Raw genomic sequence first — 21,774 nt, 5'->3', positions numbered from 1 at the left:
AAGAGACACTCCCACAGACTGCACAAGAAGACAGGTAAGAATACTAATGAAAGCACTTTAATAGCAGCAAAAATTCGCTATCTAAAACGACCATCAACAGGAAAATGCATAAAGTGTGGTACAGTCATACAATGGAATACTACATAGCAGATAAAATGAATAAAGAAGAGCTTCCTTTATCAACATAACTGTGAAAAAAATAAGCTACGGGAAGCTATACACATCATGACAATTTCAAAGTAAAATATTTAGACATGCAAAATAATACAGTTTATGGATACTTACATATATATTAGAAGTACAAAATCATACACGGGGGATTGGGGTAAGACACACAAGAAGGGTTCACCCACATTTGTAATGTATCATTTATTTAAAAAAATAACCTGAAACGAACACGGCAAGATATCAAAGTTAATAAAGCTGGAGGGTGGGTACGTGGGTGTTCACAGAGTCTGTACACTTCTGCGAATTTGAGATGTTTCTTTTACAGAGAGAGTGGCAATGTTAGCGAGCTGAACGAAGGTGACTCACATACGTGTGGCACTCTCATCCCTCACGCTGTCGGAGGTGGTTCACACTGAGACAGAGTGTTCCACGGGTGAGAGCAGCTCAACCAGCTTGCTCTCCCACCCCATCTCTCTACCATCAGTCTCATTTTCAGTGTCCTGTCTTCCCGGGTGACTAGCTGCACTTGGAGGAAGGAGACTAGCCCCCTGGCCTCCAGCCTAGACCACCTGCCCCACCCGGAGTACCACCGAGGCAGGAGACCGATGACAACAAGCCTTCCTCTCGCCGCCCCTTGCACTCTCCACTGTGGACCATCTCCTTCAGTGACTTCACTGGGGGAGGCAGGCATGACTGTGGAGTAAGGCAGGATGTGCCATATCTGAACATCATCTAAAGAGCACCAATTTCCATCTGAGTGTGGTGGCAAAGGCAGCTCCTCTGAGATGTAGGGACTTATTCTTCTGCTAAGCACAGAAAGCTCTCTGGTGTGTCCACCTGGCAGGCCAACGACATTGCCTTTATTAGTTTACCCCAAACTCTTTCTCAGGAAACAAACTCTGTGCTTTGAGCCAAAAACCCCATGGAGATTAAAGTGATTTTAAACTCCGTTTATGAAGGGTCAGAAGAAGTTCAACTTTCTATCCTCACTCCTAAGTAAAATTGTGTCATGTTTCTTGCAGTAAAACGTTAATAAATTTGTCATGAACAGAGAATCAGGGCTCATAGCGGTCTACAAAATTAGATTTCTCGGGAAAACCTTGGCCTGAGCTCTTCAAGAGATGACCCTTTATGACCCAAAGCCACTAGAAATCCACACAAAGTGAAGTCCATCTATCACTTCACTCTGCATCCTGCATTGACTGGACAGTGTCTTCCCAGAGCCCTTGAAAGGAAACCCAAATTCCTTACCAGGACTTAGGTGGTCCTTCGTGACATGAGCCCTCACCCAGACTAGGTCCAGCTCGTTCATCACTGTAGCACCAGCACTCAACACAGTGCCAGGTGCCTGATAAAGGCAAGAGGACACAGGACCTCTGCTCCTTCCCACCTCATCTCCCTCCAGCCTCTTAGTCTCCTACTACAAGTGGCAAAAAAAAAAAAATTAAAGATTAAAAAAAACAACAACCCAGAAATCCCCAGGAGGAAAGTGTGCTTGCTCTGCAAAGGAGAAAATTGTGAGATCTCACGCTGACCCATAGAGGGCTGAGAAAAGCAGGCAGCTAGTGACATGTCCTAAACCAGAAGGTCATGCATGGTATCCCAGAAGAAAGAGGTGCAGACAGCCGAGCGCTGGGGCACAAATCCAACCATCAAGGCACAGGCAGGTCCCATTTTCTCCCTAATCCACCTGGCATACAGTTCCTCACTCTTCCACAGAATGACACACCCCTGCAGACTCCGTGAACTCCAGCAGTTGTGGACTACAGGTGCTCTGTCGCCAAAGGCCCAGCAGCCTTGCATTAGTGTACATCTTCGGTGACAGGTACTTCCAAATGACAGAATGCTAGTTGTGGGAGAGGTGGCCATCAGTGGGCAGTCAGTGATGACTTACTGCATTCCTTCCGCACGGTAGTGGCGTGCCACAGGCGGCTAGAGGCAGCTGGGACCAGCTCAGGAGAGCCTCCCGTGAGCACGTCTGCCCAGCTCCACTTGGGTGATTGTCAGCTTGATAGTCTGAAATCGGCCTCGGCGGGAGGGCATCCACCAGACAATGATAAATGCCACAAATTCCTGCCTTTTATGCTCGTTTGTCAGGGCCAGTTATTAAACATTTACCAGCATAACGATGTTAGTGTGTCTGAGACTTGGGTCCTCAAAGAGCAGACACAGAGCCTGGGTGAGAGCAGTGCATCCGGTGCAGACAGGTATTTACTGCTCTCCGAAAAGAATACTTTATATTTCCTATGGTGCTTTAAGTTTTCAGTTTCTCATCAGTTTTCTGGGAAAAAAAAACGGTATCCCTGTAGCAAGGGCCCTGAATCTCACTCGCTTCTGCATCCTCAAAGATTTCACTCCACAAATCAATCCCTCCCTCCTGTCGGCATTCTTTTCAAATATACCCATTCCCAAGTGTCACTCACCATTTCCTTTTGATTTTGTAAGGCTCTCTCTCAGCCTTACAATGTCCTTCCCCTCAGAGCCAAGCCTTTCCAAATATGCTTGCGTCCTCCAGCTCCCCATAAGCTCCTGCCCCCTCCTCTCCACAGGAAGTGGCTCTCAGGTCAGGGATGAAAGAGGAACCAAAGTCTCAAAGGGCACCTCAGACCCTATTTGATCCAGTAACACTCCCCCCTCTGGAACCCTTTGGGAACTCCGTGGCACCATTCTCTATGGTTTGCCCTCTCCCTCTATGCCTGCTCCTTCTCCATATACGGGGCTCCTTTTCTTGTCCTGAAATAGTGACATACATGTATAAAAGACCCACCCAACTTTCAGTTATCGATACCTCTGGGGAGTTCAGGGGTCTTAGGGTGAGAAGTCTATAAAACTTACAGATTGTCCAAATGTTCCACCAAAATGTGGAATTAAAAAAAAAAAATCAAGTGACCCCAAAGTTTCATCCTGCTCTATAAAACACCTCTGGTGGGGGACGCCTGCGTGGCTCAGTCAGTTAAGCCTCTGCCTTTGGCTCAGGTCATGATCTCAGGGTCCTGGGATGGAGTCCTACATCGGGCTCCTTGCTCGGCGGGCAGCCTGCTGCTCCTCCTGCTTGTGCTCTCTCGCTCTCTCTCTGACAAATAAATAAAAAATCTTAAAACAAAAACCACCCCTGGTGGCCCACAATCAACGCTGGCCCACAGGGTGCTAGTGGCCACATGCAAGCTGCTGTCTCCCAATTCTGTTCTCGTCCAGATGACTACGACGTTCTAGATGTGCATCCTCAGAAGCTGGAAAGCCCCCTCCACCCAGGGTCTTCTGCACACACTTCAAACCCAGCACTTGACCCCGCACCTCCGCTACACCCCCTCCCATTCAGGGCAGGGCCCCAGCAGCATGCAGACACAAGTGCCCGAGACCTCCTAGTCAGCCATGCTGATTCTGTGTTCAAATTCCCCTCAAATCTAGCCACTCGTCTGGATCCTCAAGCCACTTCTCTATTTCAGGTCTTCATTTACCACGGAAGTTAGGGCAAAAATCAAATGGGACTCCCTGGGTTTAATTTCCCTTCTCCAATCTATCCCCCAAACTATAATCAGAAAAATCTTACTAAAATACAAATCAAAACATATAATCCTTCCAACTAAGGCCCCTCCACAAATCACTAATGGCCATATTAAAATCTGCAACTGGTCACACAGCACTGAAGAAAAACTCCAACTGAATTCAAAGCCATTTCTCATCTTCCTCCACCATAAGCCCTCACATTCCAGTCATGCTAGACAACTTGAAGCTCCCCAGAATGTATTCCGTTTTCACTTTTTGTCAAAGGTTACCTTGCTAAGTAGCTTTCTTGGAATGGCTCCTTCTTCCTGAAGGCCGGGCATAGATGCCCTTTCTGTGTTCTCTACGACAGCTACCTCATCATGGTGCTACAACACTATTGTAATAGTCAACTCGTCAGTTTACTACAAGCTTCTAAAGGCAAAACGTCTCATTTCTGTACCTGTACTACTGACGTGGAGGAAGGGGCTGAATAAATATTCATAAATCTCAGTCTCGAAAGGGTCCTCAGAATTAATTCTACTTCTTCCTCCATCCCTTCATCAAATGCCTGTTATCCTGTGTAACCACCCTGCTAAGTGAATGTCCAGCCTCTTGAACACCTGTGATGATGGAGAAGTCGCTTATTAAACACGGACGTCAGCAAGGCCTCATTCTGGACATACACACAGAATTCACTAGAAGGAGCTCACAGCTCACAGTCTGTTGTCACCTCATCTGACAAGATCAAGCCCTTGCTGTGGCTGTGGCAGGAAGCTGGTGACATTGATTGTTGCCGGTTTCAGAAATACCTGGCAGAAAGAGCACTGGGGGGTAGGGGTGGGGGTGCCTGCTGGAAATGAGTCTGGGAATGATAAAGTTGGGGTCGTTTTCATATTGTTAACACAGCTAGGGTTTCCCAAACTCTTTTTGCCCTAGCTTGTGTCTTCAATGTTTAAGCTCCAGAATCACCACATTGTCAAAAAGGAAAGTCTAATGGGACCATTTTGCCCTAATTCCAGGAAAGTCTAAGAGAACAGAGAAAATATCATTAAAGTCAATTATTTTATTGAAGGAGATAAGTTATGCAAATGTTAACTGATTGTTGGCCAAGGGAAGAAACGTGTTGGAAGTCAGGTATATTGGCAGACAAGAGAGAGTACCTAAGGTTCCACCCCAAAAATATTCAGCATCAGGGTTTCCATATTTCTCCATGGGTCACTTTCCATTCAAAGGATTCTGGAGACAAAATGAGGTAAGATTCTTTTGGTTATTAACCAAGAGTCTTTAGGTCTTCTCTCAGCCAAGGCATCCAGGAAAGTATACAGGCAAACCTCAGAGATACCAGAGGTTTCGTTCCAGACCACCAAGATAAAGCAAATATCACAACAAAGCAAGTCAAATCAATTTTTTGGTTTCTCAACACATATAAAAGTTATGCTTACACAATATTGTAGTCTATTAAGTGTATAATAGCATTATGTTAAAGAACAACATACATGCCTTAATTTAAAAATATTTTATTGCTAAAAAGTGCTAACCATATCATCTGAGCTTTCAGCAAGTCATAATCTTTTTGCCAGTGGAGGGTCTTGTCTCGATGTTGATGCAGCTTCTACATCAGCCCTTGGCTGCTTCACCATGCACTTTTAGGTTATAGAGATGGTTTCTTTCCTTTAAACCTCACAAACCAATGTCTTCAAGCTCCAAACTTTTCATCTGCAGCTTCCTCACCTCTTACCCCTCACAGAATTGAAGAGTTAGGACTTTGCTCTAGATTAAGCTTTGGCTTAAGGGGATGTTTGATCTTCCGTCCAGACCAATTTTCGAAACAAGGCTGTTTCGCTCTCTTAACATTTGTGTGTTCACTGGCACACACATTCAGCACTTTTAATTTCCTTCAAGAACTTTCCCTTTGCATTCACAACTTGGCTAACTGGTGCAAGAGGCCTGGCTCCAGCCTATCTCGGCTTTCAACATGCCTTTCTCACTGAGCTTAATCACTTCTAGCTTTTGACTTAGAGTGAGAGATGGGGGACTCTTCCTTTCACTTGAACACTGAGAGGCCATTGTAGGATTACTAACTGGCCTAATTTCAATATGTTGCCTCTCAGGGGACAGGAAGGCCCAAGGACAGGGAGAGACGAGGGAATGGCTGGTTGGTGAGCAGTCAGAATACACACAACATCGATTAAGTTCACTGTCTTATACAGGCATGCTTCGTGGCACCCCAAAATAATTATAACAGTAACATCACAGATTACCGTAAGAAATAGGATAGTAATTATAAAGTGTGAAATATTGTGAGAATTACCAAAATGTGATACAGAGACACGAGGTGAGAAATGATGTTGGGAAAATGGCACCAACAGACTTGCTCCACGCAGGGTTGCCACAAACCTTCAATTTGAAAAAAATGCATTATCTGCGAAGCTCAATAAAACGAAGCACAATAAAACGAGGTGTGCCTCTAATTTATTTTTCAGATTCCTCTGCAGGATTAAAAAGTCTTTTTCGCATCGCATTGCCATGCTCCCTGCTCTTGGTCCTCTTTTCCATGTACTGGAAAATAAAAGGAAGGGGGGAGAAAAGAGACAGCAGATTATATTACCATTTATATCAGCTGAGTTAAATATTTTAAAATATTTGCAAAATAGTTTTTGCTGATAAAATTCTTACTTGTCTTTTATTTCACTGAATCTGAAATTGCAAACACAGGACAGCACCTACCTCCTAACAGGTGCACAAATATTTACTGAATTAATTTTCTCCCAAAATATGAATTCAGTAAATATTTAAGATAAGTGAGTCCTGTCCTGGTCTGCAGGAACTCACAATCTATTGAAGTCATCTAACCTCTGCTTGCACACTTCTAGCTAGGAGCAGCTAACTACCTGAGAGGTAGCCTGTTTAATTGTTGGACCCTTCTACTTGTTCCAAAGGTTTTTTTTTTTAATGTTGAACCAATAAGTGCTTCCCTGTAAATTCTCCTACTGCCCTCTATTTCTTCTTGCAAATATCTGATTACAGAAAATCCACTTACTACATCTTTTTTAGGATGAACATTGCTGGTTTCTACAAAGGCTCATAGAACATGCCTTCTGCCTTCTAATAGCTACCTTTTATAAGGTGCTTTAATATCAATATCCCTTATAAAAAACATCACAACCAGAATTAAATGCAGTGTTCCACACAGTCTGACAGATGTGGGCTACAGAGGACCTACTAGTTCTTATGACCTAGACATTTTATTTCTATAAATATTATCAAGAGTAATCGGCTCTTAAGATGTCCATCGACAGATGAATGGATAAAGAAGATGTGGAATATATATACAATGGAATATTATGCAGCCATCAAAAGGAATGAGATCTTGCCATTTACAACGACATGGATGGAACTGGAGGGTGTTATGCTGAGTGAAATAAGTCAATCAGAGAAAGACATGTATCATATGACCTCACTGATATGAGGAATTCTTAATCTCAGGAAACAAACTGAGGGTTGCTGGAGTGGTGGGGGGTGGGAGGGATGGAGTGGCTGGGTGATAGACATTGGGGAGGGTATGTGCTATGGTGAGCGCTGTGAATTGTGCAAGACTGTTGAATCACAGATCTGTACCTCGGAAACAATGCAATATATGTTAAGAAAAAAAAAAAAGAAGATAGCAGGAGGGGAAGAATGAAGGGGGGGGAATCGGAGGGGGAGACGAACCATGAGAGATGATGGACTCTGAAAAACAAACTGAGGGTTCTAGAGGGGAGGGGGGTGGGGGGATGGGTCAGCCTGGTGATGGGTATTAAAGAGGGCACGTTCTGCGTGGAGCACTGGGTGTTATGCACAAACAATGAATCATGGAACACTACATCAAAAACTAATGATGTAGTGTATGGTGATTAACATAACAATTAAAAAATTTAAAGAAAAAAAGAGAGTAATTGGCTCTTGGCAACCATATTACCCTATTAGTTCACATGGAAACCTATATTCAGCTGAAACTCCCAGGATCTTTTCATTACGAATAGTCATCTAACCTGATTCTCTCCAAATCCTACATTTCTGTAGTCAGTTGGATCTAAATGCAGTTTTCACCTTGAAGGTTTTCAGGCTAGTATTTGGATCTGGCCAGTAGGTTCTAAGTAACAGGAAATACACAGCCTGGCACTTTGAAAAAGCACTTGTTTAAAGCAGAGAAACGTGAATATAAGTGTTTTTGTATGGATATATGTACAGGCTTATATACACTGATAGACATATTTTAAAGGTGATTGAAGGGTCCCTATGGAAAAAGGAAAAAAACTAAAAGTAAATTCAAGTTGAAAAAACGAAGTATAAGTGAACAAAATCTTTTAGGAGCCAGAGATATGGGAAAAGGCCGCAGAAATGAAAATCAGTGATAGAGAGCTGAGTAGGGACTCGACTGGGTCCCCTGCCCCAGACCCCTGAGCCAGTGCTGGGAAGGTGCATGCTTACTGCATCTTCGGATCCCATAACCTCAAACAAGCGGAGCTAGGCTAGATCATATCTGAGAAGTTTTCTAGATCTAAAGTTTTGATTGAAGAGTTCTAACATAGCCTCTGGAATGATAGTTTTCAAACTTTTTTTTCTTCCTCATCAAAGGGCCACTTCAAATTACTGATGAAACACCCGGTCCCTTTAACCAAAATCATTCCTTTTATTTGTCACACATTAATTTTCCTTCTAAGATTGTCAGGGGGAAAGAGCATTTAATCACTTTAAAAACTATTTTAAAAAAAGGCACTGTTCTAGAACATGGAGGGATACCTACTCTGAGAAAAATATTTGGTATCTATCTTTAATCACATATACTGGACTTCCTCCAGCAATCAGGTTGGGAAGAGGGTTGTAAGGGTAAATCTTCAGAAGTTAATATTTTGTAGGCAGCCAAAATAATAAATTAAAGAGCAAATTAAAAATATAATCTATGTTAAAATGTATGTTAAGATATCCCCAAAGGGTGTCCAGATGGCCTTTGAATAAAAGAAGAAAAAAAAAAAGAATGAACATGATGTTATTCACAAAACTTCAGTGAACAACACAACCAAACCAAACCGAATCAAAAAATTAAGAGGGACAAAACAGGATGCTGCAAAAGTAATATTAGTGATTATTTCGATAGAAAGAACAAAAGCAGCAACACAGCAGCAAATAGAGGCTAAGGGAACTGGCCAGACCCTTTTTCTAGTTGAAAGCATCAAGGAATGAAGTACTCAAATGGTACATGAAGGAGATGGTTAGAGGAGCATGTGAAAGGCAGGAAATGGTCAAGTAGAAAGCATTAAAGGCAGAGAGGAAATAAATGAGTGCAGGTTCAGAGGACTGAAGGAGGAAAGAACAGACAAAAACATCTATAAATCAGGTAATTTACTGACATAAAAACCACACAGAGGACTTAGAAAATAAGTCAAGGAGAAAATCCAGAATTTGTATGAAATCAGACTCAAAGTAAGGAAAATATCTACAACATCCTACCTAATAGTCACTAACAGCTCAGGACCACCTGGGAAGAAAATTTGAATAAATATCTAATCACCAAACCAATGGCAAAATTACTGAACTGTAAGAAGAAAAAAAAATCTAAACTTAGGGAAAAAGTGATCTGACACAACTGAAAGCATGTAAGAAATAAACAGTTGTACTGAATAAAGTAGTGTGGGCTTCATTTTCCCATCATCTTATTAAAACGGGAACAAAGCCTTAGGTTCAGTTTTCATATAAACTAGCTTTACATGTAAATATGAAGAAAAACTCTTTGAAAATCAATTTAAAACATTTCCATATGTACACATCTGTGCAAAGAAAATTATCACCCTGAACTGAGAACTCCAGAAAGTTCTTCAAAACAGTAAAGACACTGGAAAGAGGTTCTGGGAAGGGGAAAAAAAAAAAGCTTCAGATTGAAAAATACAAAAGTTGAAGATAGATGCTGGACAGCTCAAATATAACTAATACCTTTCAATATGAAACTAATAGGAAAAAATTTCAAAAATATAGAAAAGGAAAGAAAACTGGATGGCAGGTATTTAGTTATAGATTTTTAAAGGTCTGGGACATAAAACAACTGATGTACAAAACGGAAATGGAGTTAAATTTAAAGATTTCAAAAGCAGTCTGGTATATGCCCAAGTCCAAGTCATGGCCTAAAACCGGGTTCAAGAAATGAGTCTTTCCGGCCAAGTCAAACTAGATCCGTGTGGCTCGTACATGCCATGGTTATGAAGAAATTCACAATTTTAAACCTATGAGGAGCCCAAGCCTAGCTCCTGCCACGTTCTATGAGGAAGCGGAGGCCCACAAAGTGTTAGTTACCTGCTATGGCTAATAGCTGACTGACCAGTCTTTCTACTAAACAAACTCAGTTTCCCAGCCCTTACAATTCATCCAGAGGAGTTACGATGATTATAATAAGGAAGTCGTTTTCATTTATGTGCATGCAAAAAAAAAAAAAAAACCACCCCAGCAATGTCCTTTCATTTCTCCTCTTGGTTTTACGGGAGGACATACATATAAAGTGTCAATTCTCTCTGTTATACTAAAATTTGGAAAAAAAATTAGTAATCGTATTCTAAATACTGCTCAGAAATGTTCTATTCTACTGTTCAACCACTTTCATCCTCTAACACTTTTCTTACCTCATTCTTCAAGCATTTTCTCATCTCCCGATCGAGATCATTGCAATGACCAAAAAATTTCAGAATGCTGTGCTAAAAGGAAGAAGAGGGGTAAAATATTTCATCCCATAATATGCTAAGGTCTCTTGCACATAGAATTTAAATACTTATTCCTAGAGAAATGGGTTTAATGTGTCACCACCCTGTTAATAAGCAAACAGTTAAATCACAGGTATAAAATATACAAATAAACGGACTTCTCCTGGCCTTCCTAAAAGGAGGGATAAACGCTGTATAGGTAGAAAGGAAAACTAAAAAGACTTTTCCTTGATAAAAGGGAAGCCTATTAACCTGCCCAAACCTCACGACGACAGAGTGTAAACAATTCTGTTTTCTAATAGGCCTTTCTTTACGGGCATGTGAAAATCACAGCACAGCCACCTCCACCACAGGGAGCGATACCAAGTGTAGTGTGGCCATATTAACAGGACCACTGACTTCTTCACTAGCAACCATTCTGTCCCATTGAAGAATTTCCTGATAAATGCTGGGGGCCAACACTAATTTTCTCATTTGCCTCCATCCAAAATGTCATCAAAATACATCAGAAACATGTAACACTACTATTAAATGGCCTATATGGGCCGCATAAGTAAGCCACTAATCCACGATGTAAGAAAACCTCTATCTAAAGTACAAAGTCTGTTTTCTTTGTGAAGCAAAAATAAAAATCTCCTCGTGGTTTCCAGGCCTATGACGATTTTCATGGCAAAAAGTATGAATGCTCTGAAGCAGATTAAGATGAAGACTGAAGTCAAGAACACAAATTTTAGTCGGGCTCTAATTAGTGCATTTGCATATCACGATTTTTAAGGAAAGGGTAGGACAGCCTGGTGATGTCCTATAATGACATGCCATAAGTGCTGAACTTGTTATAATAAGCACCTTTTCCTCTTCTTCCTAATTAAGGCTTTCATGGAAACCAGACAACACGTAATTAATAAACTGTGCCTCATGCTGGTCTGTCCTTTCCCTGCTTCACAGCCACTGCAAATGTCCTTTTCTGGTCCACAGTGGGGACCAGAATGGGTCATTTTTTCTGGCAAGCATTTAAGGTAAACTAAGATCTCCTACTGGTCACCTAAGGACCTTTTCAGAATAAGTATCTCTTGTGTATTTTTCCTAAACTATTTCCTTGACAACAAATGAACAGGAACCATGCATTTTCACACACCTTCTGGTGAAGCAGAACTAACGGAAAGGATTAGACTTTCAGAACATAAGGCAATATTTCATAGTTTGGTTTACACTGACTCATATCATCCCATAGACATACATCTTATTTTTAAATCCAAGACAGAAGCTTTTTTTTTTTTTTTTTGCTTTTCCAACATTTAAACCTGAAGAAGAATTACACTCTTGTGACATTACATGAAAAACAAAACCAAAGTGCTCCATTGGAATTGGTTTATGAAATGCCCGGGGTCTACAATTCTCTTATATACACATGGCATAAACCTCTAGTGTGCGATGTCTATTTCTAGAGTATCAAACCAACCGAGAAATTGATTGAATAAATGAATCAATCGATTGATACCTTGAAGACAATGTCCCAAGTACTAGGGATACAGCAGTGAGGAAGGTGGACCTGGGCCTTACTCTCAGTACATGGTCAGAGGGAAGAGCCAGCTAACAAAGTGATTGCTATAAAGCAGTAGTTTTCCAAGTGTAGTCCAGGGACACCCACGAGTTCCCAAAACCTTTCCAGAGCATGTACACGATAAAAACTACTTCCCTGAAAATCAAAGATCTTGTTTTGTTCATTTTCATTCTCTCACAAGGCTACCATAGAATTTTCCAGAGGCTGCACAAAGAGCAATATCACCCAAGACTGAACATGAGGCAGATAGGAGGATCTGGCTATGTCCTATTAAGCCAGGCATTAAAGAGAACTGCAAAACTGCAAAAGCAATGTCATTCTTTTCACCCTCTTGTTTTGGAAAATAAGATCTTTTTTATGAAAAATCACTATGTTAACATGTATTGGATTTATTACTGTATTTTTATGTAAATTAGTATTTTTTTAATTTCTCAGTTTTAATTTCTAATTCAATAAATATTGGTAGCTATAGCCCACATACACAAAAGTTATGTGGGGTCCTCAGTAATTTTTAAGAGCATAAAGGAGTCATGAGACCAAAAAGTGTGAGAACTAAAAGTAGCAACTGTATTATGTGTGGGGTTACTGGAGTACAGAGCGACTACACCAAGAGAATGTAGGCCAGGAAAGGAGAAAAGGAAAAGGAAATAACAAATGATGCTGAATAAAACCTGGAGGATGGTGAAACCTGGTCTAGCACACAGGAAGTGGAGACGGTGGGGAGGGCTCTAAGACGAGCAAGGAGAAAGCAAGCACAAAGGCTTAGAAGAGGGAAGTGTGTTCCGGCACAACTGCACACAGGAGCAAGCGGAAGACGGGCAGGAGGGTGGTGAGGCGCAAGGGTAAGTAGGGGACGGGTTCATGAAGGCCCTGAAACAACACAGAGTAAGAAATTTAGATCTGATAACCGCAGGCAAAGAGAGCCATTAGAGGGGAACAATGATTCAACTTACGTTTGAATGATCACTCCAGTGCAAGTGAACGGGGACAGAGAAGAGGACAAAACGGTCAAGGGACCAGGGTGGCCCCACTAAGATAACACTGGACTTGACTGGTGTTAAGAACAGACACATAAATCAGTGGAATAGACTAGAGAGCCCAGAAGTAGACCCAGCCACGTATGGTCAAGATAATTCAGTAGGGAAAGGATGGTCTCTGCAACAAATGGTCCTGGAACAACAATATCCACAGAGAAAGAAACACTGGCCCATACCTCATACAATACACAAAAATTAACCTGAAATGAATCAGAGCCCTAGATGTAAAAGCTAAAACTCTACAACTTCCAGAAGAAAAAAAACAGGAGAAAAATCTTTGTGACCGGGAAACATACAAAAATACTTGGAAAGAAAAAAAAAAAAAACACAACAACAACAAAACCTCCCACAAACAATAAGAGAAAAAAACCTGGTAGTTAGACCTCAGCAAACTTAGAAACTGCTCTTTGAAACACAACCTTAAGAAAATGAAAAAGGATGCTACAGGCTAGGAGAACATATTCACAATACACTCATCAAAGGACTTGTGTGTCGAATGAAAAAAAAAGAATTCTTAAAATTAAATAAAGCAAACAACCCAATTTTAAAACATGGGCAAAAGAAAAATTAATAATAAATAGATAACATTTAAATTAAAAAAATAAAATAAAATATGGGCAAAAGACTTTATATGAGTGGCCAATAAGCACATGAAATGATGCTCAAAAACCAGCCACCAGGGAAATAAATCTAAAACCAAATGAGACACTAGTGCATACCCATAAAATGATTAACATTAAAAAGACAGTATCAATTCTTGATCTAGATGTATGCTGAAAAGAGTCTGCCTAAGGTATATTGTCAAACAACATTCTTTGAACCAACAAAAATATCTAACTTCACAGGTCACAGGTATTACTTACTACCTTACCATTAGTTTTTAAATTTTACTCATTTAAATGGTATTTACTATTATTATAATTTGATATATCTACCGTTTATGAGTATCATGAGAAAAATAACACATCATGCAAAGTTAAAGAAATACAGAAATGCTCCTTATAACTGTTTCACGTGTCAAGTATATTGAAAAAGCTAAATATTTGACATCTGTAAAAATATCAGCTTAATTTAATGATTTCCAAAAATTGGCTTCCTATTTTGGTCTAAACCATGGAATTTTACTTTCATTCCACTAACAAGTAAGCAAACCTGACAAATTAGAACAATCATAATTTAAATCTAGCTAACATCTATTATAAAAAATGTTTCAATCTCCTTTAAACACAGAATAGTAGACATCAAGGAAAATCTTAGAAAAATCTTAAAATAATTCCATTATGATCAGAAGAGTCAGAATTTAACATAAGTGTTCTAGTGCCCTGTAATTTAAAAAAGGAAAGTATTTTATTGTAAGAACGTGGATTCTAACTATTACATATCATTTCAGAAGTTCCCTAACAAACTACCACGCTTGATTTTTACTAATCATGAAAGGAGATGGTGTCTGAAAAATCACAAGCCATCAGTTACTAATCTTTAGTAAGCCAAGATCCACTGTATTATCATTCCTTCCCATTAGTGGAGGTAACATTTTACATCAGTGTGTTGTACCTAAGTTTCATTTTTGCTTTATGGTCATTTTTCTGAACTCTTACATTTTTGTGACATTCCTTAAGCAAGTTAATCAAGACGTTGCATTCTTCAGTGTGCAAGTGTGGAGATAAGTCAGGATGCATCTTTAGGAGGTGACGGAGCACAGCAGAGCAACCTGTGGATACAAGAGTGTCTTGAATATGTGTGACTGTATTTGTTAATGCGACCTAAAACTATTTCAGTACAAACGTGCAGTGAGCTTTATCAGAAAAGAATGTTGACCTTAGGCAAATTATTAAACCTGAGTCTCAGCTTCCTTATCCAGCAATTTAACAGATTCAACAAGTCATCAGGTGCTGTCTGGAGAACGTGCAGGTTCAGAAAAAAGCAGAATTCCTCAAGAGACCCAATCCTGGAAATAAGTGCTCCAAAAGAAACAGCTAGCCTATATTAATAAGCCTGATTTCAATTATTTTCCCCACATTCCTGAAATTGACTACAATTCATTTTGTCCAGTTGAAATTCTATAAAATAAGAGAATTGGTTTATTAATCCTTTTAAAATGTATATTCCTCTGAGAGGGTTAAAGCCTCGTTAGCCAGTCTCACTTTAGTGTCAATTCATATGGACTGCTTTCTTATTCCTAACATCTGGCTGAGAAAATCCCACTAAACAATGAAGAGAAACAAAAAGCAGATGGGAAAAAAGTTTCTCAATTTAGCAGATATATCCATAAAATGTAATTATTACAATGAAAGGAAGAAGCTGCAATCTCAGAACTTAAATTTAATTGGTTCTTTCACAAAGAAAATTAGCAGCCAACGTCAAAGGAAAAGCATTATTTTGAAGTGTTTGCCAGAGTTATGAAGCACTATTTACCTATTCTTTTTTTTTAACCTATTCTTTTTGACTTGGAAAACATTACCAAAAAGAAAAAAGAACCAATTAATGTTTTAATCTTTTACAAGTTTCAAGAAAGAAAACCTAGAAGAAAATAATGACCTTAGTTGGGCAAAGAGTTCTTAGATAGGTCAAAAGCACAATTCACAAAAGAAAAAATTGGTAAAATCTTATCAAACTTAAAAACCTTTCTCACTTCAAAATACACCATTAAGAAAATGAAAAGACAGAGGGATGAAAAGTACAACATAGGGAATGTCGCCAATAATATTGTAATATATTTACCATGGTGAGCATTTCATAATGCATATAATAAAAAAAAGAAAAGAAAAAGACAAGCCACACTTTGGGTGATAATGACATGTTAATGCAGGCTCATCAGCCGTAAAAACATACGACTCTGGTGGGGGATGTTAATGGTGGGAAGGCTGTGCATGTGTAGTGCAGGGCGCAAATGGGATCTCTGTACTTTCTGTTCAATTGTGCTGTGAACCTAAACAAGCTACAGACTAGGAGAAAATATTTGCAAATCATATATGAAAAAGGATTTGTTATCTAAAATATATAAGCAATGCTTACAAACAATCCAGCATTTAAAATGAACCCCAAAAATGGGAACAAATACTTCATTAAAGATGACTGAGGAATGGTTAATTAAGCACATGAAAAAATGCTGAACACCATTAGTCACAGGGAAATGCAAACTAAAACCACAATGAGATGGTAACTACACATCTGCCCAAATAGCTATAATCAAAAAGTCAGACAATAACAAGCATTAGTTAGGATGCAGAGAAAACAGACCTCATGCATTGCTAGTGGAAAGGTAAAATAGTACACAGTTAGGAAAACAATTTGTCGGTGTCTTAAGGAGTTACACACAAACTTACCAAAGGACCCGGACCAGAAACCGCACTCCTAAGAATCTACCCAAAAGAAATGAAAATACATATGTACACAAAGACATGTATGTGAATGTTCACAGCATTATTCATTATAGCCAATACTGGAAACAATCCAAATATCCAATAACCTTGGTAACTGGACACACAAATGTGGTATATCTAGACAATGGAATACTATTTGGCAATGAAAAGGAACGCACTGATACAGACACCAACATGGATGAACCACCTCAAAAGCACCAAGCGAAATGAAAGAAACCAGATTCAAAAGACTGTATAATTCAATTTATGTGCAATGTCTAGAAAAGGCAAAATTGTAGAGAAAAAAAGCTGATGAATTGCCTGGGCCTGAAAGTCAGAGTGAGGATTATTTGCCATTGGGCACAAAGGAATATTTTTACGTGATAAAAATGTTTTAAAATAGGATTGAGGTAGTGGATACACAACTGCAGTTCACTAAAATCACTGAACTCACTTACAATTGGATGAATTTTATATGTAAATTGTACCTTAATAGAGCTAATACCAAAAAGTTCAAGAAATTCAAACTATCTACCTTCCACTCACAAGTATAATCCTTAAAAATATCTAAACAAATAATTCCAGAGAATTATAGTATTCCTACTATTGCAGAACTCAATTTATAAAAATATCAGTAGATCATTGTTCCACTGAGTGACTTCAATTAAGTGCGTGCACACACATGCACACACATAGCATGCAACAGCTGAAGATCTCATATCAGGCCATTATGGACAGGTAAGTGTTTGAAATGGAAACTGGAAATGCAGCCAAGTTCAAGTTTGGTTTGCCTGTGACTGACTACAAAGTCTTTTTAATGACATAACCTTTTTGCCTCAGAAAGACAAGATCTCATATAGTCTAGCAGTTTAAATCATCTAATATTATACCAATATTATGCATCTACACCTATTAGTTATCTGGTTATCTGATTTCAGCCTCACTTTCTTCTGAAGGAAGATGTATACTGTCTTAGCCACCTAGAAAATGTCTTTTTATTTTGTAAATATATTTGACAAAAAATTTTTACATATTTCTATCAACCAGCCCTCAGATGCATGCTTTCACAGTTCGGAAACAAGCTCACAATGTACTGAAATGACCTCATTAATTGACAAATTAAATACTTTAGAAGACACTTTGGCTGCTGAGATAAATACATGCATGTTGTATACAAGTATAAATGCATACATATCACAATGTATATTTTTCCTCCCTTTATTACAAAAGTTTATGCCATTGTAGGCCCAGCCAGGGTGCCAATAAGACATCTTCCCTTCTACTTACTTATCCTACGTAACTATATCCAAGAAGAAAATGGTTTCATACGGTTTCCCTTTCCTAGTCTTCTTGGTAAAAAGCTAAGCTACTACTTAACTTACAGTTCTAAACACTGACCAAATCCCTTACCTAACGAATTCCTTGCTTTACCAGTCATTCCCCTCTTTCCTCCACCCTATCTTTTTCGTGAGATACCCTCTTTTTCTTCTTTCCCTCGATCCACCCTGTACCCACACTTCCTTCCAGCACCTGGTGTCATCTGGCTTCATGTAACCACTGGTGCACACGCAGGTATACTGCCAGACTGCTGGGTGTAATCCACAAAGCACAGCTATAAAACAATGGCATTGTTCTTAGAACACGCTGATGTGAGTGCTGGTATCTTCCAGCAGTCATCAGAATTATTGTAAAACTCAAAGTAACTTATGAACTGAAGAAAACTAAATGTATATTCCATATTCTTTTAAGATTCCTTCAAAGCCATATCTATACTATTAGTGTAGAAAGTAATTTGTTGAAACATTTACCACGTGCTAGGCACAAGTATTAGAATCCTTCCAATGACTATAGCAAGTAGGTACCTTTATAAATTCAGTGGAACCATAAGAAATTGCCTTTTTGTAGTTCAAATATGCATTACTCACATTTTCATAGTAAAACTAAGCCCCAGGTCACATAGTAAGTGGCAGAGTTACTACCCAATGCAATCTCTCACCAGGACAGATCATTCCCATGTTCAAAACAGGAAAGACATGCCTTCCCAGCAGTTTGTGGAAGAAATAAATACAGAGAGTAAAAGCTATTTCCCAAAGAGCCTCTGGTTGGCTACAAGTTCAACAGACACTAATTCTTGGCCTAGCTTCCAAAGAAGTCAATGTAGTATTATCCCATATAATTAGAAATAGTCTATCTCCCTCAAGAAAAAGAACAGTACTGTTTTTGTCCTGATCAATCAAGTCCAAAATAATTGACAATGTAAAAATCTGGGGAGAGTGCTCAGGATGAAGATGGCTTTGACTCTAGGTTTAAACAGGAAGCCATTAATGAAACTGGGAATATTTACCAATTTAGGGAAGCTCACATCAGAGGAGATAGATAAAAGAAAAAACATGGATTGACAATCAAAAGTTGTGGACTTATCTGTCCATAAGTTCTAACACTCTGGTTACTTAATCTGACACCTAAGTCTCTTCCGTAAATTGGAATTAGCTCTTGACCTGTATCTCTGGGTGGTCATAAGGTTTAAAATAACATATGTGGAAGCATCTGAAATAGTGAGCAGTAAGTGTGATATATGTAACATATTATTTGTATATCTGAAATACTCTGTCACAGGATGGGAAAGGCTGAACTGAATTTACAGTGGTGTTACCAAAGCGCTTCCCAGAACAGGATTGGAAACCAAAGGGTGGATGTTAACAAAGGCAGATGTCCTCTTCCTGGCCTGTTCAACAATGAAACAGGCTGCTATGTGAAGTTCTCAGTTATCCGTCCTCATGTACCCCAAGGAGACTGGCTACATCAATTATGGACGCCACAGCTCATTCTTGCATTGCATTCTTAAGTTTGTTCTCGAATCTAAGTTCACAATTAAATGATTTTAACCTATTTCCAAAAATAAAATTCACAGTCAATGAATAAAAAACTTGTCACCACTAAAAATACACGAAACAATTTCAAAAGGGTAGCGCCAAAATCATTAACATCAGCCGCACTGCCGAACAAAGATGAAGGGAACATTCATTTGTGATAAGACTTCATGCATGGGTGTTTGTACTAAGAAAGAGGAATAAATTCCATTCAAGCTGTTATCATTTAAACACAAAACTTCAGTCCCACCTTTACTTTGGCATTTAGAAAACATCAGAAGGGTTAACTTGTCACAGTTACAATGCTTCCCTCCCCACCTCAACTCCCCCACTGCCTTAAGCACAACAGCCACTGAAACTCTTAAAAATGTTCAGCTGTGACAAGCTGATGTTTCAATAACTGGGGGACAGGCCCCTGCAAAGCAATTTTAACTTTTACTTGGGAGTAAGCTGGGAGGATAGAAGCAGTATGGTACTCTCAATAAAAATGTAAAAATTATAGGCTTATTTTAGTCACTCCACCTTAGTCGACCAAGACTGAGGTAAAATTTTCCTAATGAGTATTCCATGATAGGTTTCAACCACCAGGTGGCACAATTTTAGAAAATAAACCAAGAGTAACCAATGCATTAACTCTAGTAAAGAAAAGTAACCATTCTAAATAACATTTCAGCAAATATATAGTCACAAGGAGGAAACCCCTTATTTTAATGCCACTTGGGTTTCCTTTCAAAAGATTCTGCTGTTCGGTGGCTGCACCAGAAAGACATTTATACTACAGCGTCATTTTAAAACGTCATTTTAAAACAAACAACGTCATTTTAAAACAAACAAAAAACAAGTCCAGAAAAGTCTCTTGGGCAAAGTTTGAGGAAGCTGTTCTCTAGGAAGAACTGTAAACTTAATGCTTTCTAAAACATATCTTTTCTAAAGTGTACTTTTCAGAAAGCACTGGAATGAGTTAAATTAATATTTCTGCAACTATTTCAAACTATGCAACATATTCAGCAAAGGTAACAGACATAGCAGGGTATATTACCTACCCTACCCTTTTCTTTGCAGTTGCAAAGTAACCAAATCTAAACATATGCTATTGAGTGACTAGTGCTCCCAAATACAGACCATGCCCCACTGTTACTGAGAGCAACCCCTAGGCTGCCTGGGCAAAAGGACTATAGGGCTCTTAAGTTCCACTACACAGTTTTTAAGGAATGGGCCAAGCTGTAGCTTTTCCTGAACAAACATGTATCAGCGCTCAGTAGATGCTGGGCATTCTGCCAAATCACCTGAATTTCAGAGGAAAAAAATCAGTCCATATACCCCAAAGAACCTACAGGCTAGGGAGGGAATATTCTTGTAAATGCGCATAGTAAATATCCAATAAATGTTTACCAAATATTGAATTTAGGATTATAGATCTGAGAATTGGTTCACACCTCAACAGTTTAAAAAAAAAAAAAGACGAAAATAAGGCTCATCTGAAATAAACTAAACAAGTGCAGAAATCTGTATGTATAGGAAAGGAGATACAGGGGGCATCACAACACAAGTTTGCCAGTGCAAACTTCTTTATGCACTTAAAATTTAAAATGAAGGTTTCCAGAACTCGGATTTACTTGACTCTTCATAAAGCACCTATTGTGAACCTACAAGCACGGCAATTTTTAAACCCAGTAAAAGGGATCTGAATGTGTCCTTTCCTTGAAAAGTGTACTGACGAGGATCTCACTAGATTCCCACTTCGCAAGACGGACTGGTGGCAACTTTCACTGCAGCTGAGATGTGCCCTAACAAGGCCCCCACCTTCTACCTGCAGATCCTAAACTCCTAGATAATACCAATAATAATCATACAATTCACTGAGTGCTCACCGTGTCAAACACTGTGAAGGGCTTCCCTTCTCACCATCGAGGCCCTGGATTATACTCATTTTACAGGCGTGGAAGCCTAGGCTCAAGGACGGGAGGAGCCCGCCCCAGATCACTAGGCTCGCGAGTGGCGGGATAGACTGCCGCAGAGAGTGAAAGGTCTAGCCCAAGGCATGCTCTAAAGTACCAGCGCATCCTCAGCAAGTGCCTGTGGGCGGAGAGCCCGGGACAGACCTCCAGCCCCCCGCGCGGTGGACTACTCTGTGGACTGCCTGCGAGCTGAGAGCCAAGGCCACCCTGAAGACCAGCGGCCGGACCTTCCAGGTCCCAACCTCCGAGAGCGGCAGGGGGGTAGGGGGACCGGACACTGCGGGGCGCGCGCGAGCAGGGGTCGAGAGGAGGGGCAGGTGGGTGTCCCACGGCCTCCCCAGACACCGCGGGCAGGAAGAGAGCGTTCCTCGGAACGGCCCGGACTGCCGAGACTCACCCGACTCGCGGCCACACCAGGAGGGCTGAAGCGACAGTCACCAGCGAAGACTCCCCATTCAAAGACCGGCAGTCAAGACGCCGGAGCTGGGCCAGCTCCCGGTGGCGAAGGTTCCCACGCCCTCCACAGCTGACCCCGCACGCAGCGCTAGCCCAGCCCCCGCAGCTCCTGGCCTCTGAGGCGCATGCGCCACCCGGCCTGGACTAG

General features: G+C 40.1%; 1 protein-coding gene across 4 annotated transcripts; it reads right to left on the bottom strand.

The window, feature by feature from the left end:
- Positions 1-4,697: 4,697 nt before the first annotated feature.
- On the bottom strand, positions 4,698-21,736 carry CMC2 (C-X9-C motif containing 2). 4 transcript variants are annotated; one of them, XM_027617189.2, is made up of 5 exons: positions 21,568-21,736; positions 16,307-16,342; positions 14,579-14,691; positions 10,305-10,376; positions 4,698-6,213 (listed from the first exon to the last, which is right to left on the bottom strand). In XM_027617189.2, the coding sequence occupies exons 3-5, from the start codon at positions 14,657-14,659 to the stop codon at positions 6,127-6,129; spliced, it is 240 nt and encodes a 79-aa protein (XP_027472990.1). In that variant the 5' UTR covers positions 14,660-14,691; positions 16,307-16,342; positions 21,568-21,736; the 3' UTR covers positions 4,698-6,126. The 4 variants fall into 4 exon arrangements, with proteins under 4 accessions (XP_027472990.1, XP_027472989.1, XP_027472988.1 ...); XM_027617188.1 differs by lacking the exon at positions 16,307-16,342 and having other exon boundaries at positions 21,568-21,733; XM_027617187.1 differs by lacking the exons at positions 16,307-16,342; positions 21,568-21,736 and adding an exon at positions 17,873-17,906.
- Positions 21,737-21,774: the final 38 nt, after the last annotated feature.

Source organism: Zalophus californianus, chromosome 17 (genome assembly GCF_009762305.2).
Source record: "Zalophus californianus isolate mZalCal1 chromosome 17, mZalCal1.pri.v2, whole genome shotgun sequence".
Classification (NCBI taxonomy): domain Eukaryota; kingdom Metazoa; phylum Chordata; class Mammalia; order Carnivora; family Otariidae; genus Zalophus; species Zalophus californianus.
This window is presented reverse-complemented; position numbering and strand designations above follow the sequence as displayed.

Coding starts and splice junctions, on each gene's coding strand:
- CMC2 (XM_027617186.1), bottom strand. CDS start 17,780: ATGACTGGTAAAGCAAGGAATTCGTTAG. Junction 14,692..17,752: donor TAAAGCAAGGAATTCGTTAG/GTAAGGGATTTG, acceptor TTGTATCCACAG/GTTGCTCTGCTGTGCTCCGT. Junction 6,214..10,304: donor GAAAATGCTTGAAGAATGAG/GTAAGAAAAGTG, acceptor TTTATTTTCCAG/TACATGGAAAAGAGGACCAA.